The sequence below is a fragment of the Ictalurus punctatus genome, chromosome 2, assembly GCF_001660625.3.
Source record: "Ictalurus punctatus breed USDA103 chromosome 2, Coco_2.0, whole genome shotgun sequence".
In the NCBI taxonomy this organism is placed as follows: Eukaryota; Metazoa; Chordata; class Actinopteri; order Siluriformes; family Ictaluridae; genus Ictalurus; species Ictalurus punctatus.
The window spans coordinates 23,022,147-23,040,802 of record NC_030417.2 but is presented as its reverse complement, the minus strand read 5'-3'; the positions used below and the strand labels follow the sequence as shown (position 1 = coordinate 23,040,802).

The 18,656-nt window shown below is 38.4% G+C and overlaps 2 protein-coding genes and 1 pseudogene across 7 annotated transcripts in view; all 3 read right to left on the bottom strand.

The window, feature by feature from the left end:
• Positions 1-528: 528 nt before the first annotated feature.
• On the bottom strand, positions 529-5,674 carry LOC128629335 (uncharacterized; annotated as a pseudogene).
• A 6,185-nt stretch (positions 5,675-11,859) lies between these two features.
• LOC108277132 (neuropeptide B) lies at positions 11,860-13,363 on the bottom strand. Of its 2 annotated transcripts, XM_017489546.3 has the most exons (3): positions 12,971-13,363; positions 12,398-12,546; positions 11,860-12,298 (listed from the first exon to the last, which is right to left on the bottom strand). In XM_017489546.3, exons 1-3 carry the CDS (start codon positions 13,223-13,225, stop codon positions 12,286-12,288), a joined length of 417 nt encoding a protein of 138 aa, XP_017345035.1. In that variant the 5' UTR covers positions 13,226-13,363; the 3' UTR covers positions 11,860-12,285. The 2 variants fall into 2 exon arrangements, with proteins under 2 accessions (XP_017345035.1, XP_017345046.1); XM_017489557.3 differs by lacking the exon at positions 12,398-12,546 and having other exon boundaries at positions 12,971-13,362.
• Positions 13,364-17,536: 4,173 nt separating this feature from the next.
• Positions 17,537-18,656, bottom strand: part of stk31 (serine/threonine kinase 31) — a 17,980-nt gene continuing 16,860 nt past the window's right edge. For 3 of the 5 annotated variants that reach the window (XM_017489435.3, XM_017489414.3, XM_017489445.3), the window contains one exon: positions 17,538-18,656. This exon is cut by the window's right edge and continues 705 nt beyond it. The gene's annotated coding sequence lies outside the window, so the exon portion shown is untranslated. The other 2 variants (XM_017489425.3, XM_017489454.3) reach the window with 1 other exon arrangement.

Genomic DNA, 18,656 nt, shown 5'->3' with positions numbered 1-18,656 from the left:
TAGAAATCTCCCATCTAGTGCATTGACAGTGATGGGGGGTAATCCAAACTTTCGACTGGAACCCTGGGTGGCTAGCTGCATCTCCAGAAAGTTAGCATTGGCACCAGAGTCGAGCAGCTCAAGCAGGGGTATGTATAGCTGGTTGTGACACAGAGTGGCTGGAATTTGGAGATGAACTAGGGGGACTAGATGAATTGCCCCCTCTCTACTTGTGAGCACCCCTTTATCATTGGAGAGGGCAGGTAGCCAAGAAGTGACCCAGTTGGCTGCAGTAGATGCACTTGGCCACCTTGAAACTTTGGTCATGCTTGACAGGAGTGAGGTGATTGGACAGGACTGACCACAGGGGATCTGGGACTGCTGGGTCCAGATCTTTCTGTTCTGACAGAGAAGCAGAACAGAACTCAAGGATTGAGGTCAAACGGGTATCATTGAAGGTTTGGGTAGATTGCGTGGGAGAGAGGTGTGGCCGAGTCCGGGATTCAAACTCTGGTCAGCAGCGTGAGAGTCAAGTGCTGAATCGGTGAGTCACAGGGAAGGCAAAACAGTGAGCAGGCAGTGAGCAGGCAGTGAGCAGGCAGTGAGCAGGCAGTGAGCAGGCAGTGAGCAGGCAGTGAGCAGGCAGTGAGCAGGCAGTGAGCAGGCAGTGAGCAGGCAGTGAGCAGGCAGTGAGCAGGCAGTGAGCAGGCAGTGAGCAGGCAGTGAGCTGTGGACCTGGAGCACAAGGAAAATACAGAGACCATGACAGGATAATGTGATGAGAAAACACTGGGCAACAAACATGGGAAAATAAGTGCAAGTAGGCCTGCCATGTTAAAACACTGGAAGCCGGAACGATTTGGCGAGCAGTGGCTGAAGAACCAGGGTTTAATACACAGCTGATTGGAGTGTAGATGAGGAACAGGTGTGTTCAATGATCCCATCAGGGAGCAGAGTGAAGTGGAGTGCTACACTCATGCACAGTAATGAAATGGAGAAAAAATATTGGAAACACGAGGAAGGGGAAAATGGCCCCACATGGTGCAGCCTAAAGATCAGTGAGATTGCTTAGGATGGTACCACTTAAAATCTATAAAGATGGCTTTAGACCTCAATTCATGTGAACAGATATCCTATGATGGCTTGGACTACAACTGTTATTATAGCCTTAGCCCTGCAATTACCACAAACAGTTTTGCACTCAAGTCTCCATCAGTGAACAGTCAATAAGTTCAACAAAACAATCTTCATGTAAAAACTGTAATGAATTTTCCTGGTTACACAATTGCACTATTTGAGCATGTAGTATTAGCACATTTATAGAAGGGATTTATATATAATTACACTATCCATGGTCACCCAGATGAGGATGAGGATCACTCTGCACTATATGTTCAATATTTTTTCATTATTTTGTCAAAAGTTCTTTTTTATTCCATAAATGACCATTTTTATTTCATTGTAAAAGCATCTTCTAAAACCATGATAAAACCCATGATTTAGCCATTGGATTAAAACATCCATCCATCCATCCATCTTCTATACCGCTTATCCTTTTCAGGGTCACAGGGAACCTGGAGTCTATCCCAGGGAGCATCAGGCACAAGCCGGGGTATACCCTTTTTCTTTTTTTTCCCTTCAATTTGTGTCAAATTGCTGGGCAGAAAAGGTCAAGTATTGTTATTGCAACATGTTTTTATTAAATTTATGTAATTCAACATGCCATTTTGCCTTGAAGACATTTGGCACTATTATACTTCCATAGAAATGGGCTTTTCCCCAGACCATGACAACTACATGGACTAGTCTAACATCTTGCTGCCTGGATGTTCCAGTAGGCACATAAACAAGCTCCAGTTAGTCCAGAATATAGATTATCCACAGGACTCAACATGTTTTCCTCCCAATAAAATGCTTTTGAAGGAGATCATATCTAGGGGTGACACTAAGTAACTGTATACCATGATTTCAAAATCTGAAGTCATTATATACTTAATGTTATGCCAGTACAGAAAACCTCACAAAAATATTGAAAGCGTTCTCTCCTTACTACAAGGCTTTTAAAGCACTGTAACTTACCATAAAATTATGAACGTAATAATCACGGAAACTGTAATTTTCCACATTATTTTGATACTAAAATCTAGGGGTGATTTTAAAAAAAAACAAACAACATTTAATGAATCTAATAATTAAAATAATTGAATACTTACAAAACCACTGCAGTGTTATGCTTTTTAATTTGATCGTCTAATCGTGACGCTGTTAACAAACCCTCTGATTGGGTTCATACCACTCTACTCTCAGTTGCAGCATTACGTCTACAGAACATCTTTGGATTCTTGTTGCTCTTCTGTTCCACAACTCTTTAGTTTAGCTCCAGCTGAACAGAAATGGAAACATGGAAACCCTAGCTACCATGCATTACATTTAACATGATATCCTGTGTGTGGGAGTAGAGCAGTTTAAAAGGTCTTTTGTGATCTCTTACCTTTTAATGAGCTGTGGGCATTTCAGCAACGATTGGTCTGATCAGTGGGTCGAGCTGCTGCGTAGGCTACAGTGAGCACTCTTGAAACTGCTGACATTATGCAGAGGCCCCTCATGTCAAACCACACAAGGTTTGTTAACCATTGTGATCTTCAGATGATAATGTTGTCCCTTTCATGCCTGTCTTCTGGGTTTTGCTTTTAGTACTGAACTTCCCACCATGCTGTTGTTCACTGTTTATTGCTCAGCAAATTATGATCTCTTTGAATGTTGGTCAAGAGACGTCATCTAGGTCACAAATGAGCAGCACTCAATTCAATTTCTAGCACTGATTTATCATTTGTCCTTTCCCTGTTTTTGCTTTTCTGTCTCTTAAACTCACATCAGTAACTTAATTCTGTCTCAAAAGCTGTTCCAAGGAGTCACGGTAATCAAACTGGCATTTGCCTAGTGCTGTTTCACTAAGATAAAGTAATCATTGAGCCGCATTGATTACATGGCAAAGCTGTTTGATGGACAGTTGGATAATCCATGGACTAAGACCTGTGTCCTTGTCAGCTTGGTGATCAGAACTTGATGAATGCCATTGCTTAGGATTAACTTTTTATCACAGTCTTGTATGCCCACACACTCAACATCATTTAATCCATACTTATATGGGAAGTTGAATGCATTGTGACCACTGCCATAGACCATTATAGTGATTAAAAGTCTCTCATTCTCTTCTTCCTATCTTCTTAACTTGATTACAAAGCAAATTGCACCTGTATATTAATGAGCTTATTCTAATATATTATAATTTCTACAGTAATAACTAATTCACAAGGATTTGTATACAGGATGCTCCATATGAATAGACTTTAGATAATCTGAAAAATTGTGGATAATCATTGATATGGTGATGCTTCCTATATATTTAGCATTTTTTGAAGGGGTCTCCAATGTCAACCATTTTTAACAGTCAAATGTAAAGCTGTTCTATTATACTTCTCAATACAGGGACATCATCAACTTCTTTCATGGGTGTAATCATTTAAACAGATTAAATGTATGTGTTGTGCTTTAATAAAAAAATGTTCTGTGGTATAAGAGAAAGAAAAACATGCTGTAATTGGAAAATAATCAACTTTGGGCTTAATGTCAGGGTATCACAGCACCCCATTGATGAATATTTTCCTATAACAGGATGTTCTATTGTGTTTTTATTACATAAGTTCCTCTTTCCCTCTTCACTCTTTTCCTTTTACTGACAAATGAGGGAATGAGTAGTGGTGGTTGGTAATCTTTTAACTGTTGCCTTTTAGTTTCTCATATCTTCCAAATATATATATATAATTGATCAATAACATTAATAATAATTCTAAAACAAACAAACACAAACACACACACACACACACACACACACACACACACACACACACACACACACACACACACACAAAACTTTAGTGAATTTGTACTCATCAGTATAAACCTATTATGCTAGGAATAAATAGTCTGTGATCTTTGGCTTATAAACATATATAAAGTAGTGCAGTGAGGACTGAGATTTTGAAAATGGAAAGTGTGTGAGATTGTTAAAATGGCAAGAATCATGCAATTTGTTGCCACTTTCTACATTTTTAGGCAAAGTGTTCCAAGCAGGTGTTGTTTCTCTCTAATGTGCTAATTGTCTTCAGCTGCATGCAGTTAGCATTAAAATGATGTAGCACTTTCGGGGTGGTTAAAATTGGGATCAATCCATCGATATAAAAGGCAATGAGTAAAATGAATTGAGGCAGTAATCAATTAATGATTATTATCCATAATAATTGGTTGTTAATTATAATTGATTATTAATCAGTATGAAAAAATTACAGACAACTGGTGAGTACAAAATTATTCATATGTTTAAACTGATGTATAAAGAACTTAGCAAGATGATTTTCCCTGAAATCTGATACTTTTAAAATAGTCATTCATAAATGAACAGTAGTATTACCCTGGTTTCTGAGCAAAGTTGGTCACATGTTGATTGAAGGCTACTAAATCAAATATTGAATCAAATATTTGATCATTGTCTTAAGAATCAAAATCATATTGTATCATATGGAAGCCTGATGTTTACGTTCCTGGTGTCACATACTGTAGGTCATTGCTAAATTTTATTAATTCATGCCTAAATTTTATTATATCATGTACTGAATGAGCAAAGAAGAAATCATACTTATTCAGGCTTAGTTTAGCTACATAGTCTCATACCTCTCTTTTCTTTTTTCTTCATTAGGGTCTATACTGGATTATGCATTTTGGTATTAGGTCAATTGGTAGTGGTCAATTATTATACACTATATGGCCAAAGGTTTGAAATCTGTGCCATTTATAGTGCCATTTCATATGTCATTTGATAGAGTGTATCAACTTTTTCACTTACATGTACATTTATTCATTTAGCAGACACTTTTATCCAAAGTGACTTACAAATGAGGAAATACAAGCAAAGCGATATATCACGCAGAGAACAATACAAGTAGTGCTACTATACAAGATCTTTAATTGAGTTCTAGAAGAAGCAAAGTGCGCAGAGTAGATGTGTAAGAGCCAGAGTAAGGTTTTTTTATTTTTTAAAATTTTTTTTTAGGGGTTAGTTAAGTGCTCACGGAAGAGGTGGGTCTTTAGTTGTTTTTTGAAAATAGTGACAGATTCTGCTGCCCGGATTGAGGTTGGAAGTTCATTCCACCACTGAGGGAGAGTTAGTGTGAAGGTTCTGGAAAGGGACACTGAGTAGACACTAATAAGCGTCGATCATTGATCGATCGCAGATTGCGTGAGGGAATGTAAGCCTCAGGAGTGAGTTGAGGTAGGAGGGTGCTGTTCTGGACAAGGTCTTGTACGTGAGCATCAAGGCCTTGAATTTGATATGGGCAGCTACAGGAAGCCAGTGGAGGGGGATGAAGAGGGGTGTGACATGCGTTCTCTTGGGCTGGTTGAAGACGAGGCGTGCTGCTGCATTTGGAATCATCTGAAGGGGTCTGATGGAGCCGGCTGGGAGGCCTGAGAGTAGTGCATTGCAATAGTCCAGTTTTGATATGACAAGAGCCTAGACTAGTAGTTGTGTAGCTTGTTCAGTGAGATAGGGTCTGATTTTCTTGATGTTGTATAGACTGAACCTACAGGACCGTACATTTGTTGAAATGGGGTCTGTAAAGGTCAAGCTGTCATCAAGAATCACCCAACGTTCCTGGCTGTCCTGGTTGGCTTGAGTGTGGTGAAGCTGAGCTGTACAATGACTTTATTAATAGGCACTGTTTCCAAATATGTCAAAAAAGCCAACGATTCCATAGGGTGTATTTTTTTTTCATATGACTGTATGAGTGTGATAGTCAGGTGTCCACAACCCTTTGATCATATAGTGTATCAAATGCTAGTCAACACTGGATGTGTTTCTAAAGCCTTTTAGCTCATTATAGATCAATCTAAATCCATCCAGATTTCTGTAAACCTGCTTTGTGACAATGCCCATTGTTAGAAGCACTGTATAAATAAAATTTAACTCAAAAGGGAACCCATCCTTCTGAGTGACACCTGCTAGTTAGAATATAAATCATTACTCTACTACATTTGTACACAATAGTGTCAAACAGTTGAAAGTGTGTTGGAAAGATCTTCAGAAAGATCTTTCAGTAGCATTTTAGCTTCAAGTCTATAATATTGTATAAATTTATGCTGGAGTGGTTTGTACGTATGAAAGGTTGGAGTCATTGCTTTGCTGGTGGTCCTTCTGGGGTCATGTCTGGTCAAATTGTGATGGCTAAACACAGCTGGAGGAGGCCTCATGTTGTGCTGTGATTCAGACCCATGAAATATTGATTGGTTTACTTTCTTTGATCCTCCACACACTCTAACTTTCTCTTCATGCATGGCTCTTAAAAACTAGAAGTGTACACTACCAAATCTGTCTTTGTCAGAAAATTAATTCATTCATTCATCTTCAGTAACTGTTTTATCCTGGTCAGGGTCTGAGTTTATCAGGAAAAAATAACATCCAGGGATGTCATGCCGGTGTTCAGAACACGAAAGCGAGGATAAAATTCGTCACTACACTTACAAAAGTGGCAAGGTTATCTGGAAATTACTGTGAAATCTCTTTTAAGTGCCTGGTCTGATGGGACCTTCAATTCTGTTTATTATGGTTGAATTGCCAGGTAGCCCTTTTCCTGCAATTATGGATGTGTCATAAAGTTCTAGGCTAGAAGTGTTTGTTGCCAGATCTGTTTGACGATGACACTGCATGCTGTGAGTGATTTAAATGTGTTTGCATGGTTCTTCACTTCACATGGCCCTTTTTAAAAAAGATTGAAGAAGGAGTAGTCTTTATCACGCAGTGCTCTCCATGCAACACCACAGGAGTTGTTTATTGTCTCTCCCGCAGGATGAAGGAGATGCAATCACTGTACATTGAAGAACCCAAGAAGAAAGACTGGCTGATCATTTTTCAAGCAGCTTTGTACTATCAGAATGAAGGATTTCTCTTTCCAATGAAAACACACTTCAATAGTGATGGACATAACATAAATCACATCTCTGTTTGCGTCATTATTTGTTGTTATGGATGCATAAGTGAGGAAACATAAGGAAAAAGAACTCATCTACAGCCTCTGCACTTTGGAATGAATGTTATGTTTAGACAACAGCTTATCAACCATTTCAAGCATCTGTTGGTTTCACCTCATGAAGAAAATTTTTGTATATTCTATATACACTCCCTGACCATTATAATAGGAAGGCCATGCTAACACCAACCATTTTAACGTGATTTCATCACACAATTGCTGCAGATTTGTCATCACTGTAGCCAGCCTTGGCTAACAAAAGTGGAACCTGATATGGTTTTCTGCTGGTTTTCCATCCAGCTCAAGGTTTGGTGTGTTGTGTGTTCTGAGATGTGTTCTGAGATGTTTCTCTTCTGATGTTTTTCCACATCAAAAGCTCTTGATCTGTATCTGCATGAGTGTATACATGTGCTGCTGGCTAAACAAATCAAACTAATTCCAGCAAAAAAATAAAATAAAATAAAAAATCATACACTTTTTAATCTACAAAGGTTGCCAATAATTCTGCACCTCACTGTATATACATTGCTTTTAGTGTTTCTGGCAAACATGCTGCAGTAGACTGATACACACTGCCTACATCATTTCCAGGACACGTGAAATAAATTGGTGTTCGCAAGCCTGCATGCTAATTACTTATAAATTAATTAATCTATAACAGATGAAGTAGTTGGTTACACTGAACCCAATATTTCATTTCTCCAGTGTATTGCTACAGGGAACTGTCCGCTATGAAATGAATAAAAGATAGGGGGCAAACTAACTTAAATGAGTTCTTATACTTTGTGCAAATTTTTAAAAAATGATTTATGGTGACTAAACTAATGAACTGACATCTGACAAGTCATGACTTGATCTTCCTTTTTCTTTAACACCTTTGTGTGTATGGTCGATCAACCCACAAACGAGGGCAGAAGCATTGGAAGCACTTTAAAATTGGACACAGTTCTCTTGTGCATGTGACTAACTGTGCATTACTCTGTCCATGTGCTTGGAAAACCCATACAATGTAACTAGTGTAACAATGCCTGTAAGTTAGGACAAAAGTGGAAAATGAAAATAATTCTTGCTTTACAATAGATATAGGACACTCAAGTAGTTTGACAAGAAGACTCTTTATATGTTAGTCAGTAGTCAGTCTATAGCAATATAAGTTCAATTCAATTCAATCCAGTTTATTTGTATAGCGCTTTTTACAATAGACATTGTCTCAAAGCAGCTTTACAGAAATAAGCATACTAAGTGAGCATACTGTTACTCTTTTGATGTTTTGATTGACTGTACCCTGATTTATTTGACACCAAATTTACCTGCCCTATTCCTACAAAGCCATAATCTATAAATAACATTATATTTCTGCCTTTAGGAGGGCATGGTGGCTTAGTGGTTAGCACATTTTCTTCACACCTTGAGGGTTGGGGGTTCGATTCCTGCCGCTGCCTGTATGCTGGCATTTGCATGTTTTCCACGTGCTTCAGGAGATTCCTCCAGGTACTCCGGTTTCCCCCCCAAGTCCAAAGACATGCATTGTAGGCTAATTGGCATCTCTAAATTGTCCAGAATGTGTGTGTGATTGTGCCCTGTGTTAAGTTGGTCCCCTGCCTCATGCCCCGAGTCCCCTGGGATAGGATCCAGACTCCCCATGACCCTTTGTAGGATAAGCAGTACAGAGAATGGATAGAGTTCTGCAATAATAGATGACAATAATACACATATATTTATGTACAAATACGGTGTGTATATGTAAAATAAACCATATTATTTATTACTAGATAAACGTGTTAAAGTTAGTAGTTCTTCTATGATTTATTCTGTATTGCTGTCCACAGAACTTACAATGTGAGCAAGAGGTGATGCAGCTTTTTCAGCTGATGGCTGTGCTATTTGTAGTGGTTCTCAGTGGAAATGATTTCACCCTTCCTGACAACCTTTCAGTGTTGAGTAACACACTTGAACAATTGGACACAATTGGATGTCTTTGTATGCTGTAGCATTATAAATTCCCTTCACTGGAACTAAAGAGGCCAAACCTGTTCCAGCATGACAATGCCCATGTGCACAATGTGAAATCCATGAAGGCAGCATTTATCAAAGCTAGAGACCTCAACCCCAATTTTGGTATGAACTGGAATTCCAACTGCACCCGAGGCCTTCTCACCCTACATCAGTGTCTGACCTAACTAATTTTTTGTGGCTGAATTAACAAATCCCCACAGCCACATTCTAAAATCTAGTGGAAAGCCTTCCCAGCATAGTGGAGGTTATTATAACAGCAAAAAGAGGACTAAATCTAGAATGGGATGTTCAACAAGCACATATAGGTGTGATCGTCAGGTGTCCACAAACTGTTGTCCATATATAGTTTATATGAGATCTGTGGCTAAATCATACTCAAAGATTTTCTTTCGTGGTACTTTTTCCTTTCCTCCCTTAGGCAGGAAGCTTCACAAATGAACTGATATTTTGAGTAAACAAAAACACTTTCCAGGAAGTGGAACCTAGGTCACAATGAATCATTGGCCTTACAAGATAATGAGCTGTTTAAATTTTTACTGTACTGAAATATTAGAGGTACGCAATACATGGTTATACACTGTGAACTCTAACATTAGATGCCATTAAAGACATCAAAGCCTTTAGACGCTGCTCACCCAACCAAGCTTTAATTGCTTTAAAGTCTATAAAAATATGTGAACAACCATGGAGTGTCATTTCAGGAGTGTTCAAAGGCATTCATCACTGTTATAATGTACCACAGATATACCAGAATGTTTATTAGCCTTTCTACAGTCTGTTCAAATTTAAAATCTTGTAGGAAAGGGACAAAAAATACTATAAACCTTTATTTATCAGGTAATTAGAATGAAAGTAATATGTGACAGAAAATACAAAAACAGGGGCTATGGTGGAGAACTACAGTTATGAGGTTTTTTTCCCCACAGCTGTTTATTTTTATATACAGATGGTTGACACATTAATGAAACAAAAACATACAGTGTGCTAGTAACATGCTGGGACATCGAGAGCCACACTGGTGTTTTGTCACTCTGGTGAATCACCTCTGCTGGTGTTTTGATGATGGAGGTGGAGAGCTCTTTCTAACATGTTAGTCCAAAATCTACTATAGGTGAATTGCATTCAATTGCATTCAGATCTGGTGACTATGTAGGCCATAACATATGATTTATATCATTTTAATACTCATCAGCCCATTCATTGAGCCCTCATGAAATTTTCATGGGGGCACGTGGTCATCAATCCCATCCCAACATCCCAGAGCTGAAGCTGTTCTGTACAGAGGAATGGGATAAAATTTCTCCAAGCCGATGTGCAGGACTGATCAACAGATTTGTTGCAGTTATTGCTGCACAAGGGAGTCACACCAGATACTGAAAGCAAAGGTTCACATACTTTTGCCACTCAGAGTTATGTAATATTGCATCATTTTCCTAAATGGCTAACTATAATATTGTTGTCTCATTTGTTTAATTGGGGTTTTTTTTAGTCTACTTTTAGGACTCATGTGAAACTCTTGTTGTGAAAAATTACCTTTTATGTCATATTTATACAGAAATATAGAAAATTCTAAAGGGGTCACAAACTTTCAAGCACCACTGTAGAGTGGATATAAAAAAGTCTACAGACCCCAGTAAAAATGGCAAGTTTTTGTGATGGAAAAATTTAAACAATGTCAGAACTCTTACCACCCTTAATATGAAATTAAAACATATAAAACTGAAAAAAGAAATACTGAAAAACAATCAGAAATATTTTAGGGAAAAATAGGAAAAATAAAAAATGTATAATAACCTAGTTGCATAATTGTGTACATCTCTAAACTAATACTTTGTTGAAGAACTTTGCGATTTTATTACATAGCTCAGTCTTTTTTGCGTAAGAGTCTACCAGCGTGGGACATCTTGACTTGCCAAAATTTTCGCACTCTTTCTTACAAAACATTGCAGATCCATCAAATTATGAGGGCATCTCCTGTGCACATCTTGCTTCAGGTCACCCCACAGATTTAGTTGGATTCAGGTCTGGACTCTGGCTAGGCCATTCAAAAATGGTTAAGCCATTCCTTTATTGATTTGGATGTATGATTTGGGTCATTTACATGCTGAAGAAATTCCTTTTCATCTTCAGCTTACTAGCAGACACCTGAAGGTTTTGCACTAAAATTGACTGGTATTTGTAGCTAGTACTAATTCCCTCCAACATGATTAAAGCCCCAGTTCTGAAGAAAAACAGCCCTAAAGCATGATGCTGCTATTCTGCTTATTTTTTGCACCAAACATACAGTACCTTTTAGAATTGGTCTCATCAGACCGTAACACATTTTGCTACATGGGTTAGGTGATTTAGTTGAGCTTGGATGTTTTTTGTAAGAAAGGGCTTCTGTCTAGCCACCCTACCCCATAGCCCAGACATGTAAAGAATACGAGAGACTGTTGTCACATGCAGAGTAATGTAATAAATTTATACTGTTTTTACACACCATTTCACTGCTAGTTCAAATATGTGTGAAAGGTTTAAAGTTCATGCATATACTTTGTTTGTGGCGCACCAGCCATGGACAAAGTGGTGTACTCTCACCACACATCTTCACTGTGTGTGCAACAGTTTTTGTTCTGCCATGCATACAGTAACAAAATAGAACCTTTAAGCTATGCCAATGCTATGAGGATCTTAGTACTAAACAAACATTTATTTATATTTTTGAGGTGTGCATCTACTTCTTGTAGATGAATAAACTATGAATAAAATAAATGTCAATAAAACTCAGTGGCATGTTTGCAATGTGCTTTTTATTCCATACATATTTGACATAGTTCTAAATTAACAGCTGTATGCGTGCACACGTACGCGTACACTCTCACACACACACACGAGTAAATTACTGCCACAATGGGGGAAAAGTGCTGTTCTTAGAGATGCTCTAGGATTTATGTGGTTTTCATTTTCCCTGTGTGATCTCCTAGGCTAATACAGTAAGGCAATCCAGTCTCATACTGCACTCGCAAACTGTATAGCCTACTGACTTGACACACTTTAATGCCACACGTATTTTGTTTGTGCTTGTATTTTGTTCAGTCCGGAAACAGAGGTGATCCTTATGCGTTCAAACAGTTCCTGGAATCGAGGGTGATAATGACGACCGCCTCGCACCGGAACGTGGAGTCCCGCATCAGTTCGCAGCTTTGCAGCTCCGGCAAAACGTCCTTCACACAAATAGGCTGCATTGAAATAAAATAAATACATAAATGAATGTATGAATAAATCAATAAATACATAAATAAATAAAACATCACTGCAACATAGCACTGCGTTTGCACCTAAATTCGCACGAGCCAGTTTGCGCAATCTGGGCTGGTAATCTGTTTGCGCATGCGCAGTTTGTTCCAGCGTGGTGCTGAAAGAACAGCTCTGAACTTTCTGAAGGGGCGCACAGAGACAACGCCTGATGGTTTGTTCTCGGGGATTGCTGTTAATGTGGAGAGAAGACATAAAACGGAGATGAATTGGTTTTGATGCTTAAACTAGCCAAATACGAGAAGTGGCACCTTTTTCAACATCATGCCGTTTGTATTTGGACAAGCGACACTGAGCAGATTATTTTGTGATGAAGTGTTTCTCTTTTATATGGTACATGCAATAAATAGTTGACTTCTGGTTACGTTTTCCGTGAAACTTGCCAATTCATGATCACAGCTGATCCGAGTTGAGACTAAATGTGCGTTCAGTCCTAAGCTCATTTACTGGTCTGTTTCTTTTATTACTGCAATTTTAGAAAGCACTTGTTTCTGGCCACTTAGTAGAAACAAATAGATTTGTGTTACGTCTCACGTGCGAATCTCTTTGGAGAAACAAGGGAAATGCATAAACATAAATAATAACAGAGGGCTTACCATCTTTTTCAGAGCGAAGTTGCGTGAGTTTATCTGTATGACCGCGTTATTTTCGGTGGTCTCTCCGCTGTCGCGTGTTTCCGCTTCATCTCTTCTGATCGCTGATCTCCGGATTCCTGATAGCAGACCCGATGCTCTACCGACTGAATAATAACTGGGTCCGGCTGCTTGTTTGTACCAGGCTTCGGCTGGTGTGTGAACAGCAAGCACGCAAATGGCAAGAAAGAGCAAAGCACGCTCGTCAAACTTCCCCATGTTGAAACACCGAGGAACAGAGACTCAACCCCGCTTTCAATAAGCTCTCAAATGTTTCTTTGCCCCGTAATTCGGGCTTTATATAGGCTAGCTAGCAGCCCCCGAGGTCGTGTTCACATTCCATCAACTTCATTTCTGTGATGATTCATTTCCGTTAAGATCAATAGAGCCAAGTCCCGTGGTACCTTCTGAACACTCTCACAGAAAAAATGAGGGTACGACCCTCAAGGACACACCGTTTCTACTATGTAGCTATCTTTTACCTAGGCACATTTACCTGTAAAGCTTTAATCTAAAAAGTTATTATGTCACCAATCATATTTAAATTAATTAATTATTATTAATAATAATAATGGCATATTTATTTATTTAAAGGTACATCATATCCGTGTTTCCATGTGAAAGATTAATATAAAATGGTACAAAAATAACCACCCCAGAGACATGAAAATGTACATTTTAGTACCTTGTTTCATACAAGTGATATGAGGGAGGCAATTATTTCCAGAGAAACACGAGGCACAATGTACAGAAACTGTGAATCAGCAGAACATATCACACACACACTGGGTTATTTCTTTCTATCCAAACGCTGGGTTGAGCACTTTGGGTCATTTAATTGGGTTATTTTCTCAGTCTTGGGTAGTATTGGGGTAGTTTTGTGTAACCCAACCGCTGGGTTAGTGGCTGGGTCATTTTCACTGACAGTCGAATCAATGCACCCCTCCCCCACCCTCCTCTCGCCTCAGGTGGAGCTAGAGGTTTTCACACTGATAGATTTATTTGGAGAAACACACTCAGAATGGATCTGTTAACATCCTACACAGCACGTCAGTATTCGCAGGGTTGCCATCCTGTCTCTCATTAGCGCTGAATGAGATCACATACCTGTTGGTCATCCAATTAATGGGCTTGTGCTTGTGCGTGCGTGCGTGTGTACTGCTGCGCTCCAAATCTAATGCTTAATGTATTAATACGTTAATAGTTATTATAATTATTCATTATCATTAATAATCATTAATGTGTACATTAATGCTTAATGTATGTACAATTAATGGGCTTTTGTGTGTGTGTGTGTGTGTGTGTGTGTGTGTGTGTGTACGTACTGCTGCGCTCCAAATCTAATGCTGCCGTGCCGGGACGTGGGTTGAGTATTGTCGTATTACGCGTGCAAGTAAAGCCGGGTGCACACTGGGGGTTTTTTAATATTGCTCTGCGACTGTTGCTTGTCAGACTGTACGAACATGATCCCCGCTGTAAGCCGTGTCACACTGTAGGATCTCAGCTCTCATTAATGTCAGACTGTACGACAGTCAAGACGCGGAAAACGGACGCACACTACAGGACTGTGTCTCAAATCTTCGGACACCAGAATTTAATCGGGGGAAAAATTTGATCAACGGCCATTAATCGGCTGTCGGGGAACAAGTTAAACTAGCGATCAGAGATGACAGATTTTGGCCTAGGATTATAGGAAATTTAATTTTTTAAAATTTTTTTTAGGATTCTCAAAATTTGTCTCAGACGACCAAATTTTGGCCAAAATTCTACAGTGTGAACCCGGGTTGTTCTCGGACAGCCGATTAATGGCCGTTGCGATCAAATATTTTATCTGTGATCAGTTGGTGCGGCTGCCCTTGATGTTTCCTCGACCCCGGTACCCCACGTCCGGTAGCAGGTCAGGAGGCCACCAATCCCTATTTAAGGTAGGCTACTCGAGTCTTGGCAGTAATTGTTTGTGTTCCTTTGTGCCGGGAGGCAGTGTGTGTGTGTGTGTGTATTTTATTATATATATTATTAATATAAATATACACACACACACACACACACACACACATATATTATATATATATATATATATATAAAAAATGTGTGTGTGTGTGTGGGGGGGGGGGGGGGGTATGAGGGCAGGTTATTTTCCCCATTTACATGCCTCAGGTATAGTGTAGTATAGGTATATAGGTAGTGTATAGGTATAGTGTATAAGGCACTTTTGATTTTGTTTTGTATTTATTGTGGCGTATTTATTAATGTGTGTGGGTGTTGGATATATATGTAACAAATTGTTGTGTGGTGGTGGTGGTTTATGAGTTAATAATTGAATGAATGTGGGACAAAATGGCCTTGAAACCTTGGCCAGATATTTGTATTGATATGCTTTCAGTTGAAAAGCTTGTCTACTTATTGTTGAACATCTAGAAATTTAAAAGGCGGAGTGCTGAGGCGAGGAAACCAAATGAGAGCCGGTAAGTCAGCTTTCATCACTATTTAGTGTTAATGCTGCTGAAAATACCTGGCCGAGTTTGTGATATTTGGGCAGGGAGCTCTCGAAATTGTATTCATTGGAAAACTAACTAGCAGTGGGTAAAGGCTTCAAAAGTGAAAATCATGTGCTTCCTTAGTGTTGGCCTTATGGTACTAGTATCATGTGTTTATGTTGGCTGTGAAATATGGACTGACGTTATTGTATAATTCTCTAGGTCTGCATCTTCTCTGATATGGTTAGCTAGCTGGATGCTGTGACCAATCACAGTAGGGATGAGTGGAGTTATCAGTTGGAGTTGATAACATTACTTTAGCATACATTTACATTTATGGCACTTGGCAGACACCTTTACAGAGGTACTTACATTTCTCATTTATACAACTCAGCAGTTGAGGGTTAAGGGCCTTGCTCAAGGAATCAGTAATATCAACTTGGTGTTGGGATTTGAACTCATAACTTTCTGATCAGAAATCCAGTGTCTTAACCACGGGGCTACCACAACCCCCAATACTAGATATTCCCACTCCCTTTTTGAAAGTTAACAATAACATAGCATTACAGCTGTTCACCATGATGTAATACAGAGAGTGGGTTAATGTTAACAACATTTAGCAAGTGTTTTGGACAAGGCAAGCTGTAGTAATTAGCATTAGGATGACGGGTTAGAGCTATGTTTCTTCATGTATTCGGTGAATGTTAACACTGGTTAACAGGTACAGACAGTCAGTGGAACTGAGCTAGCTCAGTAATGTTGAGGACAAAAGTCCTTCACCAGGTTAACATGACAAAAAGAGGATGGGGTTTAAGTTGTAACGCTTTCCAGTATCACTGTAAATGTTGGTTAATTAAGTTGGGCAAAAAAAAAAAAAAATTGGCAGAGAGGTGCTAAAAGTGGGAAAATAAATATTTGCAAGTTAGCTAGATTTTCCTGGTGAGTCTACAGTGCCGTTTTGTTCATTGGGACACATTTCCAAAATTACACAATTTGGGATTCTGTAATGCAATTTCTCAGTTGAAGGTCAGAAGTATTTGTCCATATGTTGTAGATAACCAACACTCTTTTTGCTCTTTTACTGCTTTTCAGAAGGAAGGAATGGGACTCTCATCTTAACAGATGGCAGGGAGATTTGTAAGAAGATGCATCAACTTCAATTCTTACATGTCAAATGTTTTAAATGATTTTAATAAGTGACAGCTGAATTTCATGCAATTTGTTGTTTATTTTCTGAGCATTTTAGTAGAATTTTAGCATATAAACAAATTGCATTTTAGGATAATTGTAGGGGAAAAAGTCTAAACACAATTAAAAAAAAAAAAAAAATTCTAAACACTTTTAAAAAATTTTTTGTGGCAATGTACTAACACATTGCTTGTGTTAAAAGCATGTGTTGTCCTTAACTAGACACACAGGTGTGTTAAAAATGAACACAAAGTTATTTTTAACACATCTGTTTTCAGAGTGAAGGTTCGTATCAACATGTTTATCCATAAAACCATTACTATACACAAAAAAAAGATATATATATATATATATATATATATATATATATTTTTTTAAAAGGTTACTTAAGATTTTATATAAACACCACTTTAGCAGATCTAGTAATACATTTCTGAACACCTTGTGTATGAATAAAGGATATACAATGTTGACATTTGTTTATAATGTGGTATATTTGACATTTTCAAAGGGTAAAAATAACCCTGAAAATATTAACCCATTCATGAAATGAAATTAACCCAGCATTTTTGTAAAAATTCAATTATCCTTTGGGTTGAAAAACAACCCATTTGATGGGTAGTTTAGCCAAAAATGTGTTCCGTCCTATATTTACGCAGCTGTTGGGATAAAAATAACCATTTTGATCTTTCTTCTACATTCACAAATATACTCATACTCTACTTTCATGGATGTCAAACAATTGCAAACACAATAGAGGTCTAACATGAATATTTATCAACTTTTGCTACAAATCAACAATTATTGGCACCCCTATGAATTCATTTGAGAAATATATTTGAACCCATTGATATTTTATCTTTTTTTTTTTTTTTTTTTTTTTTTTTAAAGTACACTAGGAGCAGGAAATTATTCAACCATGACTTCCTGTTTCAAAGGGGGGTAAATATGAGGTACCACACAGGCCAAATTCCCTTAGTCAATCATAGCAATGGGTAAGACCAAGGAATATAGCTGTGATGTGTGGCAAAAGGATGTTGAGCTTCACAAAATGGTAAGAGGCTATAAGAAAATAGTACAAGCATTGAAAATGCCCATTTCCACCATCAGGGCAATAATTAAGAAGTTACAGACAACTGGAAATGTTATGAATCAACCTGGAATTGGCATGTCTATATTGTCTCAACGCCCTGTGAAGAAGGTTCAAGTGGCCAAAAAATCTCCAAGGATCACAGCTGGGGAATTGCAGAAGTTAATTGCGCCTTGGGGTCAGAAAGTCTCCAAAACTACAATCTGAAGTCACTTGCATCACCACAAATTGTTTGGAAGGGTTTCAAGAAAAAAAAGCCTCTACTCTCATCCAAAAACAAACACAAGCGCCTTCAGTGGCACACACAGAGAAGTAGCCATATGGAAACACACCTCACGCCCACTGTTAAATATGGTGGTGACTCTAATGTTTGGGACTGTTTTTCTGCCAGAGGACCTGGACATTTTGGTAGGATACATGGAATCATGGACTCTATCAAATATCAACAGATATTAAATGAAAACCTGCTGGAAAGCTTAAAATGGGGTGTGGTTGGATCTTCCAGTAGGACAATGATCCAAAACATACATCAAATTCAACAGAGAAATGTTTTACTGACCACAAAATCAAGGTCCTGCCAAATCCACCCCAGTCCCCTGACTTGAAACCCATAGATAACATGTGGGGTGAACTGAAGAGGAGAGTCCACCAGCATGGACCTCGAAATTTAAAGGATCTGGAGAGATTTTGTATGGAGGAATGGTCTCAGATCCCCTGCCATGTATACTCCAACCTCATCAGGCATTATAGGAGAAGAGTCAGAGCTGTTATCTTGGCAAATGGAGGTAGCAAAAAGTATTGACTAAAAGGATGCCAATAAATTTTTTTTTTTGATAAACCTGTGTTTTGTTTGCAATTGTTTGATATCCATAAGAACAGAATATTTTTGTGAATT

Bases quoted from the DNA above. Each gene is read 5' to 3' on its own strand.
- LOC108277132 (XM_017489546.3), bottom strand. From the start codon at position 13,225: ATGGGGAAGTTTGACGAGCGTGCTTTGCTCTTTCTTGCCATTTGCGTG. The intron at 12,547-12,970 runs GTAAGCCCTCTG...CCACATTAACAG, and splicing joins ACTTCGCTCTGAAAAAGATG to CAATCCCCGAGAACAAACCA.